At 34.3% G+C, this 22,234-nt stretch overlaps 3 protein-coding genes across 4 annotated transcripts; 1 reads left to right on the top strand and 2 right to left on the bottom strand.

Annotated features, from left to right (window-relative positions):
* Positions 1-7,877: 7,877 nt before the first annotated feature.
* LOC130974634 (uncharacterized) lies at positions 7,878-13,847 on the bottom strand. The gene is made up of 9 exons (XM_057899496.1): positions 13,686-13,847; positions 13,302-13,451; positions 12,942-13,133; positions 12,778-12,858; positions 11,013-11,069; positions 9,667-9,747; positions 8,953-9,012; positions 8,407-8,845; positions 7,878-8,286 (listed from the first exon to the last, which is right to left on the bottom strand). Exons 1-9 carry the CDS (start codon positions 13,801-13,803, stop codon positions 7,878-7,880), a joined length of 1,587 nt encoding a protein of 528 aa, XP_057755479.1. The 5' UTR covers positions 13,804-13,847.
* A 1,104-nt stretch (positions 13,848-14,951) lies between these two features.
* On the bottom strand, positions 14,952-19,080 carry LOC130976606 (metal tolerance protein 11-like). Of its 2 annotated transcripts, none has more exons than XM_057901514.1 (6): positions 18,583-19,080; positions 17,313-17,422; positions 16,896-17,141; positions 16,513-16,593; positions 16,186-16,419; positions 14,952-15,617 (listed from the first exon to the last, which is right to left on the bottom strand). In XM_057901514.1, exons 1-6 carry the CDS (start codon positions 18,755-18,757, stop codon positions 15,273-15,275), a joined length of 1,191 nt encoding a protein of 396 aa, XP_057757497.1. In that variant the 5' UTR covers positions 18,758-19,080; the 3' UTR covers positions 14,952-15,272. The 2 variants fall into 2 exon arrangements, with proteins under 2 accessions (XP_057757497.1, XP_057757498.1); XM_057901515.1 differs by lacking the exon at positions 18,583-19,080 and adding an exon at positions 18,059-18,183.
* Positions 19,081-20,363: 1,283 nt separating this feature from the next.
* On the top strand, positions 20,364-21,936 carry LOC130976109 (transcription initiation factor TFIID subunit 8-like). Its single transcript, XM_057900879.1, has one exon. It carries the CDS (start codon positions 20,635-20,637, stop codon positions 21,787-21,789), a length of 1,155 nt encoding a protein of 384 aa, XP_057756862.1. The 5' UTR covers positions 20,364-20,634; the 3' UTR covers positions 21,790-21,936.
* Positions 21,937-22,234: the final 298 nt, after the last annotated feature.

The raw sequence follows: 22,234 nt of genomic DNA, 5'->3' as shown, positions 1-22,234 counted from the left end.
ACTTCAGGGCATCAAACAGAGGAGTAAAATTGATTCTTTTACCAGCCAGAGATTCAAGATTCACCAAATATGTGGAGTAGAGATGACGTTTTTGTTACACCTCATTGTGGAATTCGTAGAAGGCACAAGAATAGAATCGAGAGGGATCATAATGTGAGTGGGGTTTATGAAATTTGTTCTTGAAGTCCAGTGATTCCAAGTTTGCAGGTTCTCTGGTATCATGTAACATGAAACTTTTAGTCTTCTGAGAGCTTTTTCCAGATGCATGTGGAGTGGACTTCTTTGGCGGTGATGGAGGGAGTGATGTATGAGATTCCTCTTCCTCTTCTTCAACGCTTGGTTGTTTGTTTTTTCCTAATTTTCTTCTCCCTGAAGATTTCTGGGCGATGACTTTCCGGCGCATTGTCTCGGTTTGTTTGGAGGGAGGTTTATGAGTAGAAGAAGACGTGGAGTGGAGGTGTATATGAGTCTGAGTTTGGGGTGACGAGAATGGTTGACTTTTTGGAAGAGTGGTTCGGCTACTTCTTCTTGGAGCCATTTTCTTTTTCATGGTATGAAGATGAATGTAGATGGAGTTTGAAGAGAAGGCCGAAGGGTGAGGTGAGTGGAGGGAGGTTAGAGAGACATTAAATGTTGATTGGAAAGAGATAGTGGAGGAAGTTAATGACCATCATGGAGCGCGGTTATTAACCAAGGTGGTTTCTATTTATTTGAAATAAGTTAAAAGGTGGTTTCCTAGAATCAAGGGATTAGATAGAGGGAAAGATTTGATTTGACACTATGCTTCTTTCAACAAGATTTGATAAGACCACAAAAAGATTGTGATTTTCAAAAAATGAGGAGCTAACAAAACGGTCATGGTGGGGTCAAAGAGATTTGGTATGGCCCACGAAAATTAAATTCTGTGCAACCTCCCCCTTGATCACAGTCCTTCCATTACTCTTATTTTTATCTCGTCCATTTCTATGAGACAAAACTGAACAGAATCAAAATTTCACAAATTATCAACAGAAACAAGATCAATCATTCCCAAGATTTTTCTTAATGAATAGAATCTGTCTTCACAGAGGGGTTTTGTAAAAATGTCAGCAAGTTGGTCTTCAGATTTTACAAATTGAATATCAATGGTACCCTTTTGCACATGTTCTCTAATAAAATGATATTTGATCTCAAATGTGCTTTGTTCTTGAGTGCAAAACATGATTTTTTGAAATATTTATAGCACTCAAGTTATCACAAAACAAGGGTATACTATTGATCTTTAATTTGTAATCTTTCAAATGTGTTTTTAACCAAATTAATTGTGAACAACATGCAGATGCGGATATATATTCAGCTTCAGCTGTGGATAGAGCCATTATGACTTGTTTTTTTCTTGACCACATGTTGAGTGAGCTTCCAAGGAAGCAACACATGCCGGATGTACTTCGTCTATCCACTCTATCTCCTGCATAATCTGCATCACAAAACCCTACAGCACAAAAATCATCAGATTTTGGATACCACAAACCATAATCACATGTTCCCTTAATATATCTAATGATGCGCTTAACGGCCAAAAGGTGGGATTCCTTTGGGTGAGATTGAAACCTTGAACATACACCCACACTTTGAACAATATCCGGTTTAGAGGAGGTAAGATACATTAGTGAACCAATTATTCCTCTATACCGTGTTTCATCCACATCTTTGCCATCATCATCCTTTTCAAGTTTTGTGTTAGGATGCATTGGTGTTCCCATTAGTTTGGAACTTTCTAAGCCAAATTTTTTGATAAGTTCTTTTGCATACTTTCCTTGGTGAATAAAGGTACCACTAGGAGTTTGTTTAATTTGGAGGCCAAGAAAGAAAGTTAGCTCTCCCATTAAACTCATCTCAAACTCACTAGTTATGAGTTTTCCAAAATCTTCACACAAGGACTCATTGGCCGATCCAAACACAATGTCATCAACATAGACTTAAACTAGGAGGGTATCATCATTAGATGCTTTAATAAATAAAGTAATGTCGGTGGTACCTCTTTGAAATTAATTTTCCAACAAGAAGGCACTAAGCCTTTCATACCAAGCTCTTGGAGCTTGTCTAAGACCATAAAGAGCCTTAGAGAGTTTGAAAACATGATTTCGAAAATCCTTATATTCAAAATTGGGGGGTTAAGCCACAGACACTTCTCTATCAATAAAGCCATTAAGGAAAGCACATTTAACATCCATTTGAAATATTTTAAAACCCTTACGGGCAGCATAGGCAAGAAGCAACCTAATTGCTTCCATTCTAGCTACCGGAGCAAAAGATTCATCAAAATCTATACCTTCTTCTTGATCGTAACCTTGGGCCACTAACCTAGCCTTGTTACGAATAACTTGTCCATCCTCACCAAGTTTATTTTTAAAAACCCACTTAGTACCCGTTATCTTCTTACCATCCGGATGAGGTACTAGTGTCCAAACCTCATTCTTGTTGAATTGAGCAAGCTCTTCTTGCATGGCTTTCACCCATGATGGATCTTCAAGAGCTTGTTTGACATTGTTGGGCTCCAATTGTGACAAAAGTGCAAAATTGCTTAGTTCGGATTGTCTTTTGGTTGAGGATCTTGTTGTCACACCTTGAGAGGGATCTCCAATAATAAAGTCATGAGGGTAGCCCCTCATAGACTTCCATTCTCTAGGCTTCCTTTGTGGTGTTGAGCTTTGATGAACTTCTGTGGGTCTCACTGTTTCAGTTTCTCTTGCTGGCTCAGGAGACAAAATGGAAATGTCTCCTCCATTCTGACGAGACAAAACTGGACTGGCAGATTTTTCATTTTGGGCAGACTTGGGATTTTCTTTGCTTGTTCCAGCTTTTTCACAATCTGAATTATTATCTATCACAGTATTGAGAATTAAATTAGAATCACAAAAAGTAACATGTATGGATTCCTCTATAGTTCTATGATCTTTGAGGTAAATTCTATAGGCTTTGCTAGTAGTGGAGTATCCAACAAATATGCCCTCATATGATTTTGGATCAAATTTGCCAAGATTTTCTTTGTTATTGAGTACAAAACACTTGCATCCAAAAACATGGAAATACTTAAGATTTGGAGGGGTTCCTTTCCATAGCTCATAAGGAGTTTTCTTTAATCCTTTTCTAATAATGGTCCTATTCAAAATATAACATGCTGTATTTACAGCTTCAGCCCATAGAAACTTTGGAACCTCATTCTCACATAATATAGCCCTAGTCATCTCTTGAAGGCTTCTATTCCTTCTTTCAACAACCCCATTTTGTTGAGGTGTTCTAGGACATGAAAAATTATGAGCAATTCCAAAGTTATCACAGAATTTTTCAAAATCTTGGTTTTCAAATTCTTTTTCGTGATCACTTCTCAAATTGACCACTTTTAAATCCTTTTCATTTTGAATTTTCTTGCAAAGGGTTGAGAAAGCATGAAAAGCATCATTTTTATGAGCAAGAAAAAGTACCCAACCAAATCTAGAGTAATCATCCACCACTACTAGACCATAGTGTTTACCTCCTAAACTTTGGATTCTTGTTGGACCAAAAAGATCAATGTGTAACATTTCTAATGGCCTTTTGGTTGAAATTCCATGTTTTGGTTTAAAAGAAAATTTTACTTGTTTGCCTAGTTGACAAGCATCACAAGTAAGATCCTTATCAAATTTGATACTTGGAATTTCTCTCACCAAATTTTTCTTGACTAGCTTAGAAATTTGGTACATACTAGCATGACCCAGCTTTCTATGCCATAGCCATTTTTCAGATTCAAGAGAAATAAAACATGTTATATTTTGTTCTTTCAAGTTCTCAAGAGTTAATCCATACACATTGTTGCATCTTTTAGCTTCAAAAAGAATATCCTCCAGTTTTTTTACAAACAACCAAACACACAAACTTTCTAAAAATAACTTCAAAACCTAAATCACACAATTGGCTTACACTAAGTAAATTATGTTTCAAACCATTTACAAGAAAAACATCATTTATACAAGATGAAAAGCTTTTACCAACTTTTCCAACGGCCATTATCTTTCCTTTACCATCATCACCGAAAGTAACAAGTCCTTCATCATATTCATCAAGCTTTATGAAAAAGGTTGTCTTTCCGGTCATGTGCCTAGAGCATCCGCTGTCCATGTACCACATATTTTTCTTCCGTTTGGATGCTAGGCATACCTACAAAATAAGCTCAAGTGACCTTAGGTATCCAAATTTTCTTGGATCCTTTCACGTTAAACCATCTCCTATGACCTAAACCATTGTAATAAAAAACAACTTTGTAAACTTTATCACCAATCATTCTTTCAGCAAAAAAACATTGAATGGGAAAGTGTCCATTTTGGTTGCATAGTCTACAAAATCTTGGAGTTGCTGATTTGTTAAAGTAGGTGGAATCTTGAAACCTTGTGCCATTAGAAGATGAAGCTCTATTTTCAAAAGAAGGTTTTTCATCAGATTCGTAAAACCCCAAACCAGCTTTATCAAAGAGTGGTTTTTGACTAGCCAATATTTGATTCAAATTTTCAGAATTTTGAGTAAACTTGGCTAGATCATTTTCCAGATTTTTAATCTTTTTCAGCAACTCTTCATTCTCCTTAAAATAATTTACATATGCAACAATAGAATGGTTACTTTTACAACTTATAAGTTGGGCTTTTAATTGCTTATTTTCCTCAACAGGATCACAAGCAGTTTCGGCCTCCCTTAGCTTTTTCTTGAGAAAACCATTTTCTGTTTTAAGAATGATAATTTGTTGTTCAAGATCATGATTATCAAGTAGAAAACATTTTATTTTTCCAGAAAGGTGGTTTATCATAAGATGAAGATATTCAGTGTTAGGGTTGTGAAAGACTACCTGATCTATGTGATCTGCCATGAGACATGGTTGTGACTTGGTCTCGGATTCCTCATCATCATCATCTGAGTCATTTTTCAAATCTTCCCATGAAGCCATCAATCCCTTCTTCTTTCCCTTTCTTAGCTTCTCCTCCTTCTTTAACTTGGGACAATCAGATTTGAAGTGCCCCATTTCCTTGCAGTTGTAACAAGTTACTTTGCTAAGGTCTTTCTTCATTTTCCTTGAGCTACTGTCTTTGCCTTTGAACTTTACCATTTTCCTGAATTTTTTGGCAAACAACACAAATTTATTTTCAGAGGAGTTATCATTGGATTCATCATCCAGGGGGTTAGTTACAGAAGAAAAAGCAATTCCTTTCTTTTTTGAATCTTTTTTCAAATAAGTGTTTTCAAAAGCAAGAAGATTTCCTCTCAAATCATCACATGTCATGGAATCAAGGCTACTGCTCTCAGAAATAATTAAAGCTTTTGTTTCCCACTCTTTAGTGAGATATCTCAACACTCTTCTCACAAGCACAGAATCAGAATGTGTTATTTCCATAGCATCCAAGCCAACAATGATGGAATTAAACCGTTTGAACAGTTCATCAATAGATTCTCCTTCCTTCATTGCAAACATTTCATACTCTCTGTTTAACATTCTATCCGAGTCTTTTTCACAATGGTGGTTCCTTCATGAGTGATTTGCAGTTTATCCCAGATTTTCTTTGCCGTTGTGCATCGTGATACCCGTCGGTATTCCTCAAAGCTGATAGCACAATTGAGTAGATTTACAGCCTTGGCATTTAGCTCCACCTTCTTTCTATCTTCTTCGGTCCAGCTTGCTTCTGGTTTAAGAGTGACTACTCCTTCAGCACTTGTGTTAGTTGGAAATTGAGGACCCTCTAGGATAATCTTCCAAAGCCTGTAGTCTACTGCTTGCACAAAGATTTTCATTCTCTCCTTCCAATAGGTATAGTTTTTTCCATTAAAAAGAGGCGGTCTATTGCTTGACTGTCCTTCTGTAAGGTTGTAGGACACCATATTTGAGCCACTGCTTTCTGCCATATGGATCTTTTCTCCAAGCTGCAAAGCTTAATCTCTTTGAGACCAAGATCTGATACCAATTGATGGTTTTCAGTGGCTAAGAGAAGGGGGGTTGAATCTTAGCCCCATTTTCGCTTGGTTACACTTGCTATTCTTTTGAGGAGACTTTTTTATTTTTGTCTCATCCCTAGCCACGAGACTTTTATTTTTGTCTCGTAACTTGGCATGAGATATTTTTCAGTTTTAGCTCCTGTGCAGTAGAAACAGAAATGGAGTAGAAGAGAGAGAAAATTACACTCAGATATATCCTGGTTCAGCTACTAAGTGCAGTGCAGCCTACATCCAGTCTCCATCACAACAATGATGGAATTTCACTATAATCTTCTTGATTACAGATTGTAAAGTGCTAACCCAACTTACAAGGAGATTCCCACAGAATCATGAAACACAACACAGGTGTACAAAGGAACTCTAAGGACATCTATGGCTTTTTCTTTTAATTTTGCAATCTCTGCCTTTTTCTGCTCTAAGGCTTTTTCATACAAGTCTCACTGTTTGCCTTTTTCCATGAGACTCAAGACATGACAAAATTAAACAGAAAATTATAAAACAGAATACATTGAAGGAGAAGAAGATATGTTAGCTCAGGTAGCTCTGAGAACTCTGTGTCTTGCACTCTCACACTGTCTCCTTGCTTCAACCCGTGGTTGTTCTCTCTTTTTATAGAAGAGGGAAGCCTCCACCTTTGAAGCCAAAAACCAAGCCAACTTCTTCTTCTTCAAGAACAAAACCGGTTCGGCTAGAGAGAGAGAAGAGATAACCCATGCAAAATCCAACATGTAATTACCTCTAGTACTTCCTTAGTCATCACTCTTCATCAATCCGAGCGCTTCATCCTTGGCTTGCTCTCCAAGATGAATTTCTGGCCCTTGATGCTTCATGATGATGATAGTTTCATCTGCTCCACTTTTGCTTCCTCCCTCACATAGCCACCCTAGCTACCTTCTGTGATGAGTGAACCCAAAAGAAGAGACAAGCCATCCCTCCAAGGATCTTCTCCTTGCTGGCCGAATCTCCTTCAACCATTTTTGGTATGGAGAAGCCAAGATCTCATCACCATATCTTATCATAAGTGATAAGAATCTCAGCCACTATATTTTTTATGTTTTCTTGCCATCATTGTGATGGTCTTTAGACGTGCCTTTCCTTCTTTTCGGTAGCTCAATGTAGCTTCCATGGTTTCCTTATGAAAATGACCAAAGGAAGAAAGAGATGAGAGAGAAGAAACAATTTGGAAGGAAAGCAATTAAATGAATTAAACAAATTAATTGAAAAAGTTACTTTTACTTCCCTGAGTATCGTGTAGCTTTCAATACCATCAATCATATCAATGACAATCTCTCTCATGTTTCCAATGCTAGCAAATTAAATTTTGAAATCCATCTTAAGAGAAGGAATGGGATCCGTTGGAGGCAAGAAGCAATTTTGCTTCCTTTCACAATAGGTTTCGGATCAAGCATTGGATCACGCAACAACAATTATTAACTTGGACTTGTAGCAGTAATAATTCAATTTTGGCCCAAGTAATGTAACATTTCAACCAACATTCATATGACAAAAATTACATAAGGCTGAATTTTTTTTTTATTGGGCTTGGGATCTCTTCATTTCATTTCGGCCCAAATAATCACAAATTGCTTCAACCACATAATATAAGAAACTTTAAATAAGGCTGAATGGTTTTAATCATATTGGGCTTGCAATTTTTTTTATTTTCTGTTCGGCCCAATAAAAACTTGTATCACAAAATTATTAATTAACATATGTTAAATGAAAATCAAATTAATAATTTTGTAATTAATTATTTCAATAATGTTTGTTCATGATCAAAATTTAAAATTAGAGTTTTCCATACTCATCAATAACAAAGGAGATCCATTAGCTAACCTTTCTTGTATCCTGAATGTAAAAAATTCTCTTAATGAAATCTTTTGTCACCCTTTGCTACCACTTTGATTACCCTTGTTGAAAGGTATGTCTTCCTTGTAACCATCCTCTCCAAATGGAAATAACAATGGGTATTGTAATCCCAAATAAGTAGGATTGAGTTGATTAATCCTTTGTAACCTTTCACTTTGTGTCTCTACCACAATGTCCCTATCAGTTTTATCTATGTCAAAGTCACCCACAATCAATGCAGCTACCTCATTCGTGTTGGGCAGGTTGTATCGCCTACCATCCTTCTCCCTTTTACCCAAAAGCCTGAGCTTTATTGTATTATTAGACTCTCGTGCGAGTGAGTCTCTAACCATGCGAAATGCCTTCACCAGTACATTGTTATCATTAAGGATTTGTTTCAATTCTCTAACAATATCTTCATGTATCTCTTTGTGATGTTCACCCCTATTTACGACAACAGAATTTGTACAACCAGATTTTAATAGGATCATTGTTATTCAAAAACTCCCAACAGTAACTTCAAATCCTAAATCTATTCTATAAAGAAATAACCCTAAAACTTACCGAATAGCTGCCATGCGATTTTCAATCTCATTCTGAGTATCAAATACATACAATTGGAAAAATTTTGCAATGTTTTCCTCTGGAGGAATCAGACTACCCATTAGATGATAATTCTCTCCACAAAGAATAAATGTTGGTGGCCCTCTTGCTTGACTTCTGCCACGGTCTATCTTTGCATCCATTAATGTGAACTGAAACATGCTATTGTAAGCTCTGATGTTATCCCAAAAATGCTTGCTCTTAGGGGTATTGTTGTACAATAAATCATACAACACTCTCGGAGCCTCTTGCAATTGTGGAAGTTGAACTTTTCCTCCTTTACAACATAATGTGAATTTCAATTCTGTTGTATTGTAACTTTTGTTTGACCTTTCAGCATACCAATATAGAGCATTGCAATGTTCACATTCATACATTGCATATCCGATGTTCACATACTCTGCATATTGACCAACAAAATATAAAAATAGGATTGAGATATTTTTTTCTTCCTAAAACTTTCATTAAATAAGACTTTATGTTGAATTCAATTAAGTAAGCTCATACCCTTATTTGACCGTTCAGTAGACTTAATGTGTGTGTTAGATCTATGTGACGCCTTATTGCCTGCATTGTGAAGTTAACTCTTGATAATCAACGGTGTAAAAAGTAACCTAATTAGTCGTAAATTGATTGACTTAACAACTAAGAAACTGAATGGTAAGAACCTAAGGTTCCAATAGTGGAAATAAAAAATTATGCAGTTTGTTTAGCAGATTTGTTACGGTTATAAACCCGTAACTCCCAATAATGCTCCCCTCCACCAAATCATAACATACCACAATTTTGCTTGCAATAGTCTTTATCAGTTTTCATAGGTCTTTGTCTTGGAATCCTTACCGAGCCTAACATACAAAGTACCCAACGTGATTTTTAATAAATTCATATATTTTGATTTGATTCTGTAAATAAGAGCCCACTTTAAGTAGTAATCTCTAACAATAAAAATTATTTAAACTCTATCTTATAATTTTCTTTTGTAGCTCATGTTGCTCCACCTTTAGCAATCACTTTATTTTTTTCCAACCATTTTGTAATTAATGGTAAACAATAAAGTAGGCCAAACTTTTATTAAAGAATTTTGTCACTTCCTAACGCAGTTGCCAGATATCTTAGCTGAATAATCTTAAATTCTTAATTAATGGATGTAAGGGTGAATATAAATTCTTAATAATGTTCTAAACTAAAAATACTACACTACATACAAAGAGCTCAACACACCTTGCATGCGTTTGGAGATACCAGGACTCTTTTTTGCGTCCATTAGTTGCCTTCTATACCTTCTAGTATATGTTGGTTGACCTATTCCAAGGGTGATTGATAAGTACACATACACCATACTTAAATTAAAAAAAAGAAACCATCTTTACATTTGATTTTAGGAAGAATCATCAAGTGTAATATAATACACTTATCAAGTTGAATATAGTTGTTGTTCAGAGTATTAGCAACTACATTAATCGCTTGGAATAGATTAAAATTGTAAATTTATTTCACCAATAATTAAGAAATACGGAATAAATAAATAACGTACTTAAAAAGCCAAAAAGAAGTAAGTTATAAATTTCTATAATTCTCAAATTATGACTCCGAAAAATATATATCTTTTTAATTTTAATTATTGATATAAAATAAAAAGGATTTTTTTATTTATTTTTATTAAGAAAATATATATTATTACTTATTTAAAAAAATATTTAAATATGACATATTTCATTTTTTGATGATCTAATTACGTTCACTGAGTTTTATCTATTAAAATTAATGGGATGATTTTATAGTTAAATTATTGAGAGGGAAGGAGAAAAAGGGTTTAGGTTTTAGCACAAAATTACTAACTACTATATCCTACTAAACAACACTTATTTCTTTATACTTTCTATGAACAGTTTAAATTAGTTTCATAGGATTTATTTTTACTCTTTATTCATATATTTTAATAGTTTATACACAAAAAAATTAAAGTAGGTAACTATGTATACACCTTTTTTTTTCCAATTAGAAGCACGTTAGATATAATTGACAATTTTTCTTTTCTTTTGGGGTTATAATAATTGGTGTGTTGATGCATTTGTAACTTTTTGATAAATAGATACTCACTAATTCCTATACACATATTATTTCTCTATTACAATTTGATATTTTCCTAATGTAATGTTAAGAAAGCAAAAAAATAACATTATTTTATTCTGCTTTAATATTTATATATGTATTATGTATAACATTGAAAATTAAGTATTTGTTATAGCTAAAATTATCTAATTAGTGAAGCACTAATTTTGAAAGTTAAAATACACAATTTTAATAAAAACTAAAATAAGTTTAAACTACTCCAAACTAATTATATATTTTTTATCAAATAATTTTTTAATAAAAAATTAAATATTCTAGAGTATTAGCAACTCTATTAATCGCTTCAACTGTGAATAAATTAGTGATATGGATATGTCTCATTGTGAATCCTAAGTGAAGGGATGTTGATGCAACATTTTTTCAATTACTGTGCATATAACATATAACAATTGTCTTTCAATTTATTATATAATAATTCAAAAAGATTGTGATACCTTCCATCGAACACACTTCTATGATTTGTGTGGTGAATGTGCTTGCAGGCATAGTTCCTGCGAGCAAAAAATTAGAGTTATGTAAAAATTTAGACACTTTCACTTCACCCGCATAGTAGACAGTATGATCTAAAGTTGTGTAGGGACATGGCTGAGTTGGTAGTTGTATTTATTATTCGTGATTGTTACCTTTTTGGGTGCGTGAGATTATGGTTTGCTTTTTTTAGCTAATATGAATGCTCTCTCAATCCTCGCGTTTCGTGCTACCCCTGTAGAGTTTATTTTGTGTTTAATATCAGAATATACGTCTAGCTATTTACTTCAATCTACATTAGTTTTGTTATTACTCGTTTACCTTTTAATGGTGGATTTAGTGGCTATTGGCTGACTGATAAAATCGGTATAAAAACATTTCTCTTAATCTGATTTTTACTTCTTCCATCACATTGATCTTGATCTATAATACATCCATCAACTGCATACTCCATTAGATTTTTCTTGTCCTCTACATTGAAAGTGGTTTGTATGACTCCTAAATTGTTTACCATACTTTTAACAACCAAACATGTGCACTTTTAAAAGAAAAAAAACTACCTCTTAAGTTTATGTATGCATAGTTTCTTTTGCTGATAATTTCATCATATTGTGTGGACCCATATAAATTTGAGTGTATCAATTCATGTTTAATTTTGGTATTAAACATGATGATCCATGTCCACAACTATAAGAATAAGCTGAGTCATTATTAATTAGATCACATGATAACACCTTATTTAATTACTCATATAATCATAAGATACTAATGACTTTGTAAATCTAATCATTCTTAGTTTCTAATAATTGGTTTTTGAAATTTTATACTTTATTTTTTTATACATATAAAATTTCACCATGCATTGGCTACACAATTTTATTAATTTTTTATAGCATCAATAATCATTCTGCATCCAATCTATCACATCATTTTATCTTTGTTCTTTTAAACCTTTGTTCTAATTAAATTGATCTCATTATTTCTTTACATTACAATATTGCTCCAAGCTAAAATTAAATAAAATACCATTATATTTAATGATGAGAAGTTTCAATTCCTTAAACCAATTGGTTACCTGTGTATAAGTATTTACTTTATATTTGTGTTTTTCTAAATAGCATAACAACTCACCTTATTATATACCTATTTCTGTATATCTTTTAAAATTTCACCATATGATATAATCACCCGTATTCTCCACTAATTTTTCTATGTACTAACTAACCTCTCCTATAATCGAAGCTATCTTACTATTCTATTACATATAACAAGAAGCTCACTATTTATATTGTTATGCAGAATCCAAGAATATGTTTTCTTTTTAACACATTGCATAATTTTTCTATGACCATCACAAAACCAAAACATCTAATGGTTTCCAATGAGTAATAGATGTATCAGCAACCAATAGTTGCTTTTATATATATAAAGATCCTTTAACCTAATAGGCTGGATACCTTTGTAGTCCGAATTCATTGTTATCATAAATTGTATTATCTCTACTACAAGCTGAAAAATTAGTTATGAATTAGGATATCAATTAATGAAATGGTAACTTCTGTACGAAAAATTTCTTGTGAGTCACATGGGTAACCTATGATATCAATCATTTTTTTGTTCATTAACCAACTATAATCATGGCTATCAGTCGTATGCAATATATTTTGATGCTCTTGCTTAGAAAGAAGGAAATTTCTTTGGATACTCTACTATAGAGTATGGTATGTTTACCTTGTTGAGAAGCAACGCCCACACACTTTCTTTTCTTAGCTATCTTGGCTGCTCTTTCCATCCTAGCATGCTTTGAGTCATCTAATATCAAAATAACACTTCACAGTCTAACATACATAATCACAAAACTCTTCTGGTTCGAATTCTTTGTTTATGATAATTACCTCTTGATAAAGTCACTTGTAACAGCACATTAGACCCCAAAAATGGTGTGTCCTCTGTTGTCTGAATGCTGGGTTTTCCATTTATGTCTATAGTTTTTGCAACATTAGTTATTCTAAAACCACTGGTGAAGCTGTTATCCAAAAATCTGCGTGGTTGCTCTTCAGCAATTCTTTGAATAGGTAGTACCAATCCTGTATTTTTTGTATTAGGTAGCTATAATTAGACCTATATTAACCAAAAACCATTGACCCCAACAACTTGCTAATATGCAAAATGTTCTTGAAACCTTCTATGATGGAAAGATTTATTTGGTTGATAAAAAGTATTTCTACACTTATATGAATTTATACTGTTCTTACCTAAGCGTGGAATGTCACTTGCTTCTTTCTGTTGAGTTATTTCATTAGCTAAAGAATCGAAACATTTTCTGTTTGTGAAGCTTAACCATTCGTTGCTACATAGTTCATTCACCTTCCTCTTATTCTTGAAGCTACAACACCTTTCGTCACCTGCGTAATTAATAAGTGGAAGTTAAGAGTGGATAGTATAAACCGTTTTGACAATGTGAAGATCCCTTTTTACTCCAATTATAAACCAAAGCCATAAAATCCTTATCCTTTTATTGTAATTTAACCATACATCTATAGACGACTCATTTAGGGAAGATACAAAATGAGTGTGAAAACTGAATAGCAAGCTGTCTGGTTTCAATAAGTTGTTTGTAAATTTATCTGGAATATTACTTCTTGTATTGGACTGGACATCTGAAAGTGGGGTTCTTAGTGAGTTCGTAACTGGACCCTTTTCTTTTGAGGACAGGACATGGTTCTCTTTCTCGTCCAGCTTCGTTGCACCGTCCATTCTATCAACATTGAAAAGTAATAACTAAAATTTCTTCTGTTGTATTTTAAGTTTCTCCAGACCATGAAGTTACCTTTCGATGCCTAAATAGAGCTTTCTATGGCTCACAATTCTCGTGTGGTGAGCAATGCAGGCGAGAACAGAGGAGATTTGGCTGAAATTATCATGAGATCCCCTTGCTTATGAATTTACTTATGTCTTGTAGCCAAGCTCCAATTTTTGTTGCGGGTTCCTCTTTGTCTTTCTTCTTTTCGATTTCAACTTGTTTGAATTTTTTGGAAGAAAAGAGACTGTTTCAATTTAGAATCTGCTGATTTTATATCTTATGTTATGCCAGTATTTTTGGGTTTAATTAGCGTATTCACTTTTTGCATTCAGCTGAAAATTCCAAAGTCTTTTGGTTAAATTAACATTTTAGCGTAATGTGCAAAACGCTTCATCAATCCCGGAATACCTGGATTCTTGTTTTTTAATTTTTATTTAGTTTTTTTTGGGAGGTTGATCTATTCATATATTATGGGGTTTTACATAAAATTCCGTTGGTTGCTTATATAGATAGGCTGGAATATTTAAACTTTCGTAGCTGCCAGGTGTTTTTTATTCTCATATGAATAGAAATTTCCTATTTTCTATGGTTGATTTTTGGTTCAAATTTCAACTCTTTTTATTTTTGAATTCAGTACAAACGAATGGTCCAATTGGATTAGGTCGTTGGTAGGTAAGTAACGGGTTTCCTTCTTTTATCCAATTTCATCTATTTTCAAATGGTGTTTAGTTGAAGATGTAACTATTTCTAGCTTAATTTTTGTACCAATCCCTTTAAATTTAACAATTAGAGTCTTGGGTAGAACAATTCAACGATTGTGTGTATTTTAGTTAGTCTCGATTATTTTCCAGGAATCTGAACTATGGATTTATTAATGTTTTCGTTGCGGTAACTGATATGTCCTAGCTGTGAAATAAATATGGAGCCTGGTATGAATTAGTAAACAGTAATTCTAATTCACGTTTGAAGTTGATTATTATATTTTTTGGTATGAATTAGTAAACAGTAATTCTAATTCACGTTTGAAGTTGATTATTATATTTTTTGGTAAACGATTTGTGACAATTGGAAAATAGCACATCCTATAGTTTAATCATGAAACTGGTCCAAGGAAAACATTATATTTGCACATTTTAACCAGCACCCTATATTGAGATACAAAACAAGGGTGATACTGTACCTGAATAGAGGTAGAAGCAAGGATTCTATTTCAGCTACTATAGTACTCTGGGATGTTCAAGGATCTCTGCATGATTTTCCTATCATGACATACACTTGGGGCATATATTACCAAGTTGAGATTTAAGAACTTATGTGCATGACAGGGTTATGTGGAAAGATTAGCAACTTTAGAGTTGAATCCAAGTGAAATGGTTCACATTTACAATTGATGGCAAGGCATTGCATTTCCTAATTGCTGCTATCAATGGGATTGGGCATGCTCAGGTTTGTGACTGTACTCATAATCAAGATGAACAAAGGCGCGTTCAATCTCAGGCAAAAGCTCAAGCTTTTCTTGCAGCGATTCCCCAATGTCATGAGCCTCTTGCAAGGGCATATCAGAAGGCAGGACAATATCAACCTCAACAAAGTAGTGAGACCCAAAAGTGTAAGCACGCACAGTGTCAATGTGCCGCACGGCCTTGTGGTGGTTCCAGCAGAGGTATGTTAGTTTCTGAAGATACTCTGGAGCAGCTGATCTTCCAACCAGGGAATTCACGTTTTCCAGCACTGTCAATGACCATGTGCGGATAGTGTACAAAGCCAGCTGTAGTAGAAGAGTCAGCCATAACCATAAGTAAGGCAATTGAAAGTTATATGTTACAAGCTATTATATAGGCTGGCAAGTAAACGTAAATAGTGATAATATGACATCGCTTCCATCACAATATGGTACTGCTCAAAAGGACTAATGATTGTTCTTTAAATCTTAGAAGTCAGAGTATGATATAAAAGGTATGCTTTATGCATCAAACCATCATAACATGCAATAATTCATGGAAGAGAGACTACAGAAATTACGAGGCTAATTTGACAGTTGCAGTCGTCTAACCAGGTCCCTTTTGCACAGGATATTGATTTCCGTAAAAAGGAATAAATTGCAAAAATACAGGAGGACAGCAGAAGCTAATGCAGAGATGGTCACTGTTGTCAATGAATGTGAGGAATAAAAATATCATTTTTGTATATTTTTGGTTCATTAGCTTTTACTCCTAGGTATGAATCAGAACTTAACATAAATTCATGGAGAGTTTGGCAGAAGACTTGTGTGTCCTTTTCTATGGCTAACAAAATAACAGTTCAAACCAATAAACAAAGGGGGAATATTCACTTACAATGATAGCACCAACAGGATCCATCCAATCATCGACATAATTTGCCAAAAGTGCAGCAATGAGACCAATGACATTTGTGATCACATCAAAAAAGTGATCTTGGGCATAGGCTTTGACAATCTCATTAGTAAAGGAGCGGCAATAGATCATTAGGAGGAATTTGACCAACGTCACTGAAAGCATAATACCAACAATCCACTGCTCTTGTTCTCTGGTCAAGCTGAATGCATTTTCCTGGAGTTGTTATTATGCAATGGATTAGATTAGAGAAACACGATATATTGTTATCCGTTTGCATGTCAACTTCATAACCAATAATCAACTTACATCTGATAATAGTGTCCGCATTGACTCCAAAATAATTTGCAATCCTAGTGTTGCCATAACAGAGGCAAAAACAAGAATCCCCTGCAACCAGTTTTCAATTCAATATTTAGTGACAAGATGAAAACATGATTATCCGTTAGAGAATTATCGATGAAATTTTCTTTTATGCTTTATCCATGGAACATATGTACGCATTACACAATTACACAACAGAACCAAACTATACTGTAGTAATCTTTCTCAATATCTGATTTAATTATAAAGTAAATCCCAAGAGCCAAGAAGATAGGGAAACAGAAAAATACCAACTCTTTGTATGACAGGAAAGAACATAAGTTGATATTCAGACATTCTCAAAAAGAATATAAATTAGGAGAACTAACCAAAGGTTGCATTCTCTTTTTTCCTATAGGGTACTGATATGGGTTCGGTGTTTGCATGGAAAATGCAGTAAACCAGAGTATGAATCCAGACAGGAGATCAAGAAGCGAGTCCAAAGTGGATGCAATGATGGCCAAGGAACCACTTCTGATTGATGCATAGACTTTAGCAATAAAGAGAACCATGTTTGCTACATTTGATAGTCTGATGGCAAACGTCTCGCTTCTTGCTAGCTTTTCCTGCTCCTCCTGTACACAAAATTGGATATTCAGCCAAAGGCACTGATGTATTTGGAACGTTAAAATATATTTCAATAGTGGCTTATTTATATAACCACTTTTTACTCTAGTCGATTATATGGACATCAATTTGTTTGGAAAACTCAGCTGGAAACATAGAAAGCAGAATGAAATATAGACCTTTGACATCCCAGGAATAAAACCACGTTCTGCCAAGGCATCCATTTCATTAAAGCCCTCTAGCACTTCAACCTGTTGCTGATAGTACTCAGCAATGTCATCTTCTTGCCCTGAGGAATGAATACTTTTAGAAATATCATTTCAAATTTCAGTAGGTAAGAGTACGATACAGATACCATCATTCAAAATAAACTTTGTTAGAAATATAATTAACCTCCTCTCAGAAAGAAATCCTCACATAAGAATTCATGGATGAAGAAAATTCAGTAGCACACTCAAAGCTCAAGTACAAATAAACTTAATTTAAAGGACCACAAAAATAATAAGAAAAAAGTCTCCATAAACCAGACAACACAGTAAGCAAGTCATATGAAAACAAGCAGACAGATTGTAAACTTGAAAAGCAAAGCCTTCCATAAATCTGCAGGAATCACAGAAGCAACAAAACTCCATTTAAAGACACAAGGCAAAGATCCAAAATCCAAATGCAAAACCTAATACACCAGTTTCATTTCATGCAACTTCTTCAAGTTAAAAACATGGAGCATGAAAGTGTACAATCCAATCACCGAAAGCTACTAACTTATTGTGCAAACGGAAAGAACCCCAAAACACCCAAATCTTCACAAGGACCTTCACTTTATACCCAGAGTCCCAGACCCTTAAGCCAAAACACAAAATTCCAATAAATACTATCAAACCAGGCCAGACAAACATAAATGCAACGACAAACTCTGAAATTTCACCTTGAACGAAATCCACCATCTGGAAAGAGAAAAACTAACCCTAAATAGTATCAGTATACTCTTATAGCAAAAGAGAATACAAAAGAATATAAAACAGGGAGCTTAAATCCTTCTCGTACACACAGAAACAGCAAAAACTCTAGAAGCACAAGCTCGCAATTAACTACAACCATTCGTAGAAAGCAAATTCCAGATTCCCACTCACAATAAATAAATTAACCACACCATATCATAACAAAAAGCAGATTCCAAAAAAATATACTACAAAACCAATACCGAAAGAAAATCCAAAAAGGTTATAGCAAAATTTTTATATTTGTCAGTAAATCCTCAAATTCGCCCTCAAACTAGTGAAGTTCCGATCAAATTAGGATCTGACAAGTAGCGATGTGAGGTACTAATTTGAATCACTTACAAATTAAGGTACTAATTAGAATCATTACTCAATTTATCTTCATCTTATGTCTTCATTTGTTCCTTCTCTTTTTTTTTTTTTCATTTCGATTTTATAATTTGTGTTGTACCTAGAACACCGTAGCAGTCATGGATTCCACGTGAGGGTTTCACTTGCTTGTCGGCGTGCGGCGACGACATCTGAAACCCTTCGAAGTTCAACCGCCATGAACGGTCGCCATTGTTCGAATCCGGCGACAGCAGCGACCTCTGCTCGTCGCTTTGCACCTCCAACGTCTCCACCATTGTCTCCGTTCACCACAAACCCCTAAAACGCCGTCGTTTATAACGTTCTCGCCGTCGTCGTTGTTGACTGAAAAAGTAGATCAAGATTTTGAAAGAAGAAGAATCAACGGTTGTGATTGCATTGATGCATTTTAGAGAACGTTGTGGTTGTGGTTGTGGTTGGTGTTGATGGCTTGATGCTATGATATACTTTCTTCTTTCTTCTCTCTTCTTTCTTCTTTGCTAGTAGTAAAGATGCAGACACAATTGAAATAGTTTCGTTCGAAACGTGAGAGGGGGAATTGAAGGGCATGAAAAAGAAATGAGCTGAAGGAGTGAGTAGTAAGAAACACGCGCGATACGTATAGGTTTGGTTTATTTGGATTATGTTTCTACTTTCTATGATAAAAATAACAAATTAAATAATATATTAAAGTAAATGTAGTTACCAAAAAAATATCAAAGTAAATGTAAATCACATTCACTGAATCTCAACGTTTTTTTTAAAAAAAAAAATAGAATTCCCAATTTGTAAAGACTCTTATGATTGCTGTAAATAGAGTTGACAAAATATAGATTCTTTTAGCTGAAATAATGGAGCATGCAATACTTTTAATATAAAAATTATATATCTAGTATCTATCATTATTGGTAACTAATTATGTATACTTCCGTATTGATACTTTTTTTTAAAGTGCATGAGTGTTGGTAAATATACTGACTCTCAAAAATGTTTATATACACTAAAAATTAATTATTATGAAAAAAATAATTATGTATTATATATACTAATTTGTATTTTTAAATTAAATAATAATTATTAAAATAATTAAATTTATTATATTAAAATAACTAATTATGTAATAGACAAATAATCAAATATATTTATAATAATATTGAAAGATTTTTATAGCTTAAATTCTTTACTCGACAATATTGAAGATTTTTTTTTAAGAATTGGTGAAAGAATATTATGTTAAATTAAAAAAAAAAGGAACTTTCATTTTTAGTTTGATATGATGCATGTATGATGCACCTCCCTTTTTATTGGATATGACAAGGAATTTATTCATTTCTTAACCTAACAACATTTATGATGTAATATTTTATTTGACATGAATAAAATATTTGATAATCTTTTTTGTATTTTATTCTCTACAGCATGGCTTTGAGACAACTAGATAGTATCTTAAAAAAGTGGATAGATTATATGGATAAAATGTTTTCAAATCTTGGACCCAATCTCTAAATATTGCAAATAAGGGAAGCTCTAATAATATGTTTGAATTTTCTTTAGTCAAAATGTACAATTTGCCCATTTTTCTGAGCATTATATTTTAGAATCAACATCAAATTGTTAACAGAGATGGAGAACCAACTGGGTGGTAGAGAATATAATAAAAGAATATACCATTATCGAATGATATAATAAATAATAATTGTTTAATTTATTATGCAATGCATAATAAGGAAAGGTGCTGTATGGTGAGTGGGATTCTGGGGCAGACTATATATCTATTTATCAATAAACTAAAGTCATATAATATAAATAATTCTCTTTGACAATTATACAAGAAAATTATTTAAAAAATATAATATATATTGTATATTTATTAAAAGTAGAAATGTAACAGAAATATAAATGAAGCTGGGTTGCGAAGTCGAAGATTTTGAGTTCATCTGTTCTCTGTATCGCAGTGAAAGCCAGCACGCGCTCCAAACCATCTTCTTCCCCTGAAATTCCTCACTTCTCCACTCGGTCCCAGACCCCTTTATTACAAACCCGAAACCCAAACTCTATGGTTTCACCACTCATCTAACTTTTTATTTATTTATTTTATTATTATTATTTCCAGTTTCACTATGAGAATGTTCTTTTAACCAAATTATCCGTGATCATGGGGTTCACTTATCCCACGAATGGAAACCCTAATCGACGGACTATCGACCATGGAGGAGTTGGAGGAAGAGCTTCATCTGACGAGTTTGGGCGTGCGGTTTCTCGAATAGCCGTGGCACAGATTTGCGAATCTGCAGGGTTTAATGGCGTCAAGAATTCCGCCATCGAAGCACTTTCCGATGTCACAATTAGGTACCTTATTGACTTGGGAAGAATTGCTGAATTTTATGCTAACCTTGCTGGTAGATCGCAATGTAGTGTCTTTGATTTGATTCTAGGGTTAGAGGATTTAGAACAGGTCAAGGGTTTCATAGGTTCTGGTCAAAGTCAATGCCTTTTAGGTTCAGGAACTGTTAGGGATCTTATGAGGTTTGTGAATTGCGGTGATGAGGTTCCTTTTGCTCAGCCAATACCGAATTTTCCAGTGATTCGACAGCGGAAAGTTATCCCTAGTTTCTTGCAAATGGGGGAGGCACCACCTTCTAAGCATATACCGCCTTGGTTGCCGGCATTGCCGGACCCTCACACTTATATTCACACGCCTATGTGGGATGAGAGGACTAGTGATCCCCGGGAAGACAAGGTTGAACAGGCCAGGCAACGTAGAAAGGCTGAGAGGTCGTTATTGAGCTTGCAGAAGAGGTTGTTGTTGTGTAGTGGTTCAGTAGAAACACGCAATACGACTTCTAATGTGGTTGTGCCGAGTGGTGGTGGTGCTTCACTTAGACAAGGAGAAGGTGAAGGGGGTGATAAGAACCCTTACCTTAAGGCTCCTGTGGATAACAAAGATGTTTCTCCAGTTCCCTTGCCGGGGAAGCTTTCTGATGATGTTGATATGATTGCAAATCATGTTTCTGTGTTGGAGGCATTTGCTCCTGCAATTGAGATGATGAGGAGTAGTGGTGTTTTGTGCGAAGATGACGGGATGCAAGGGAGAACAGTTCTTCCAGCTGTGAGACCTACTGTTTATTTCAAGTTCAGGGCTGGAAAAAAGCTTATCCACGAGTCCTTGGATATGAGGAATCAAAAGAAGGATGCTTCACGAACAGCGGCCTTGGCTGGTAGAGAAGACGAGAGGGATGATAAGAAGAGGAGAGCTGAGCTTATTCTCAAACAATCTATGGAAAACCCACAAGAACTCACTTTGTTGTAGATTAGTTTATTGACTGGATTTGTTGGATGATGTAGGAATTGAGTTTGTAAAAATGAAGACCTTCAAGGGTTAACCCTTTTTTGTCTTAATTAAAACCTTTTTTTCTGTAGCTGTGACTTGTGTTCGAATTTTTATTTTTATTCTTTTATCTTTATTGATTTTTTTATCTATCTTTTATTAATATTATTTCATCTTTTATAAAAAATATCAATGTAATGGGATTGCATGGCTTCCCTCATTTTGAGGGAAAGGTTTCGGAAGTCTCTGCATTTCATCGAAAAGGTAAGACTACATTACTCTGTTTTATCTAAGATTTAGGGTATTGAACTGGTGTGATAGATTATTCCTGTAAATTTAGGTTTTCTGTATTCAGATATTCCCTCCGCTCCAAAATATCTATCACTTTGGAATTTTGGTTCATTGATTACTCAATGCATTTAGACAT

Source organism: Arachis stenosperma, chromosome 4 (assembly GCF_014773155.1).
Source record: "Arachis stenosperma cultivar V10309 chromosome 4, arast.V10309.gnm1.PFL2, whole genome shotgun sequence".
NCBI lineage: Eukaryota > Viridiplantae > Streptophyta > Magnoliopsida > Fabales > Fabaceae > Arachis > Arachis stenosperma.
Note: the sequence above shows the minus strand (reverse complement) of the source record. Positions and strands in the feature narration are given on the sequence as shown.

What these genes read in the sequence shown, in the direction of transcription:
- LOC130974634 (XM_057899496.1), bottom strand. Translation starts at nt 13,803, where the DNA reads ATGGACGGTGCAACGAAGCTGGACGAGAAAGAGAACCATGTCCTGTCC. An exon ending in ACAAGTGACTTTATCAAGAG is followed by an intron (nt 12,859 to 12,941) that starts GTAATTATCATA and finishes TTTTGATATTAG; the next exon opens with ATGACTCAAAGCATGCTAGG. An exon ending in AATCGCATGGCAGCTATTCG is followed by an intron (nt 8,287 to 8,406) that starts GTAAGTTTTAGG and finishes TGTCGTAAATAG; the next exon opens with GGGTGAACATCACAAAGAGA.
- LOC130976606 (XM_057901514.1), bottom strand. Translation starts at nt 18,757, where the DNA reads ATGGTGGAGACGTTGGAGGTGCAAAGCGACGAGCAGAGGTCGCTGCTG. An exon ending in TGACTGCTACGGTGTTCTAG is followed by an intron (nt 17,423 to 18,582) that starts GTACAACACAAA and finishes TTCATTCCTCAG; the next exon opens with GGCAAGAAGATGACATTGCT. An exon ending in ATCCTGTTGGTGCTATCATT is followed by an intron (nt 15,618 to 16,185) that starts GTAAGTGAATAT and finishes CTTCTACTACAG; the next exon opens with CTGGCTTTGTACACTATCCG.
- LOC130976109 (XM_057900879.1), top strand. Translation starts at nt 20,635, where the DNA reads ATGGGGTTCACTTATCCCACGAATGGAAACCCTAATCGACGGACTATC.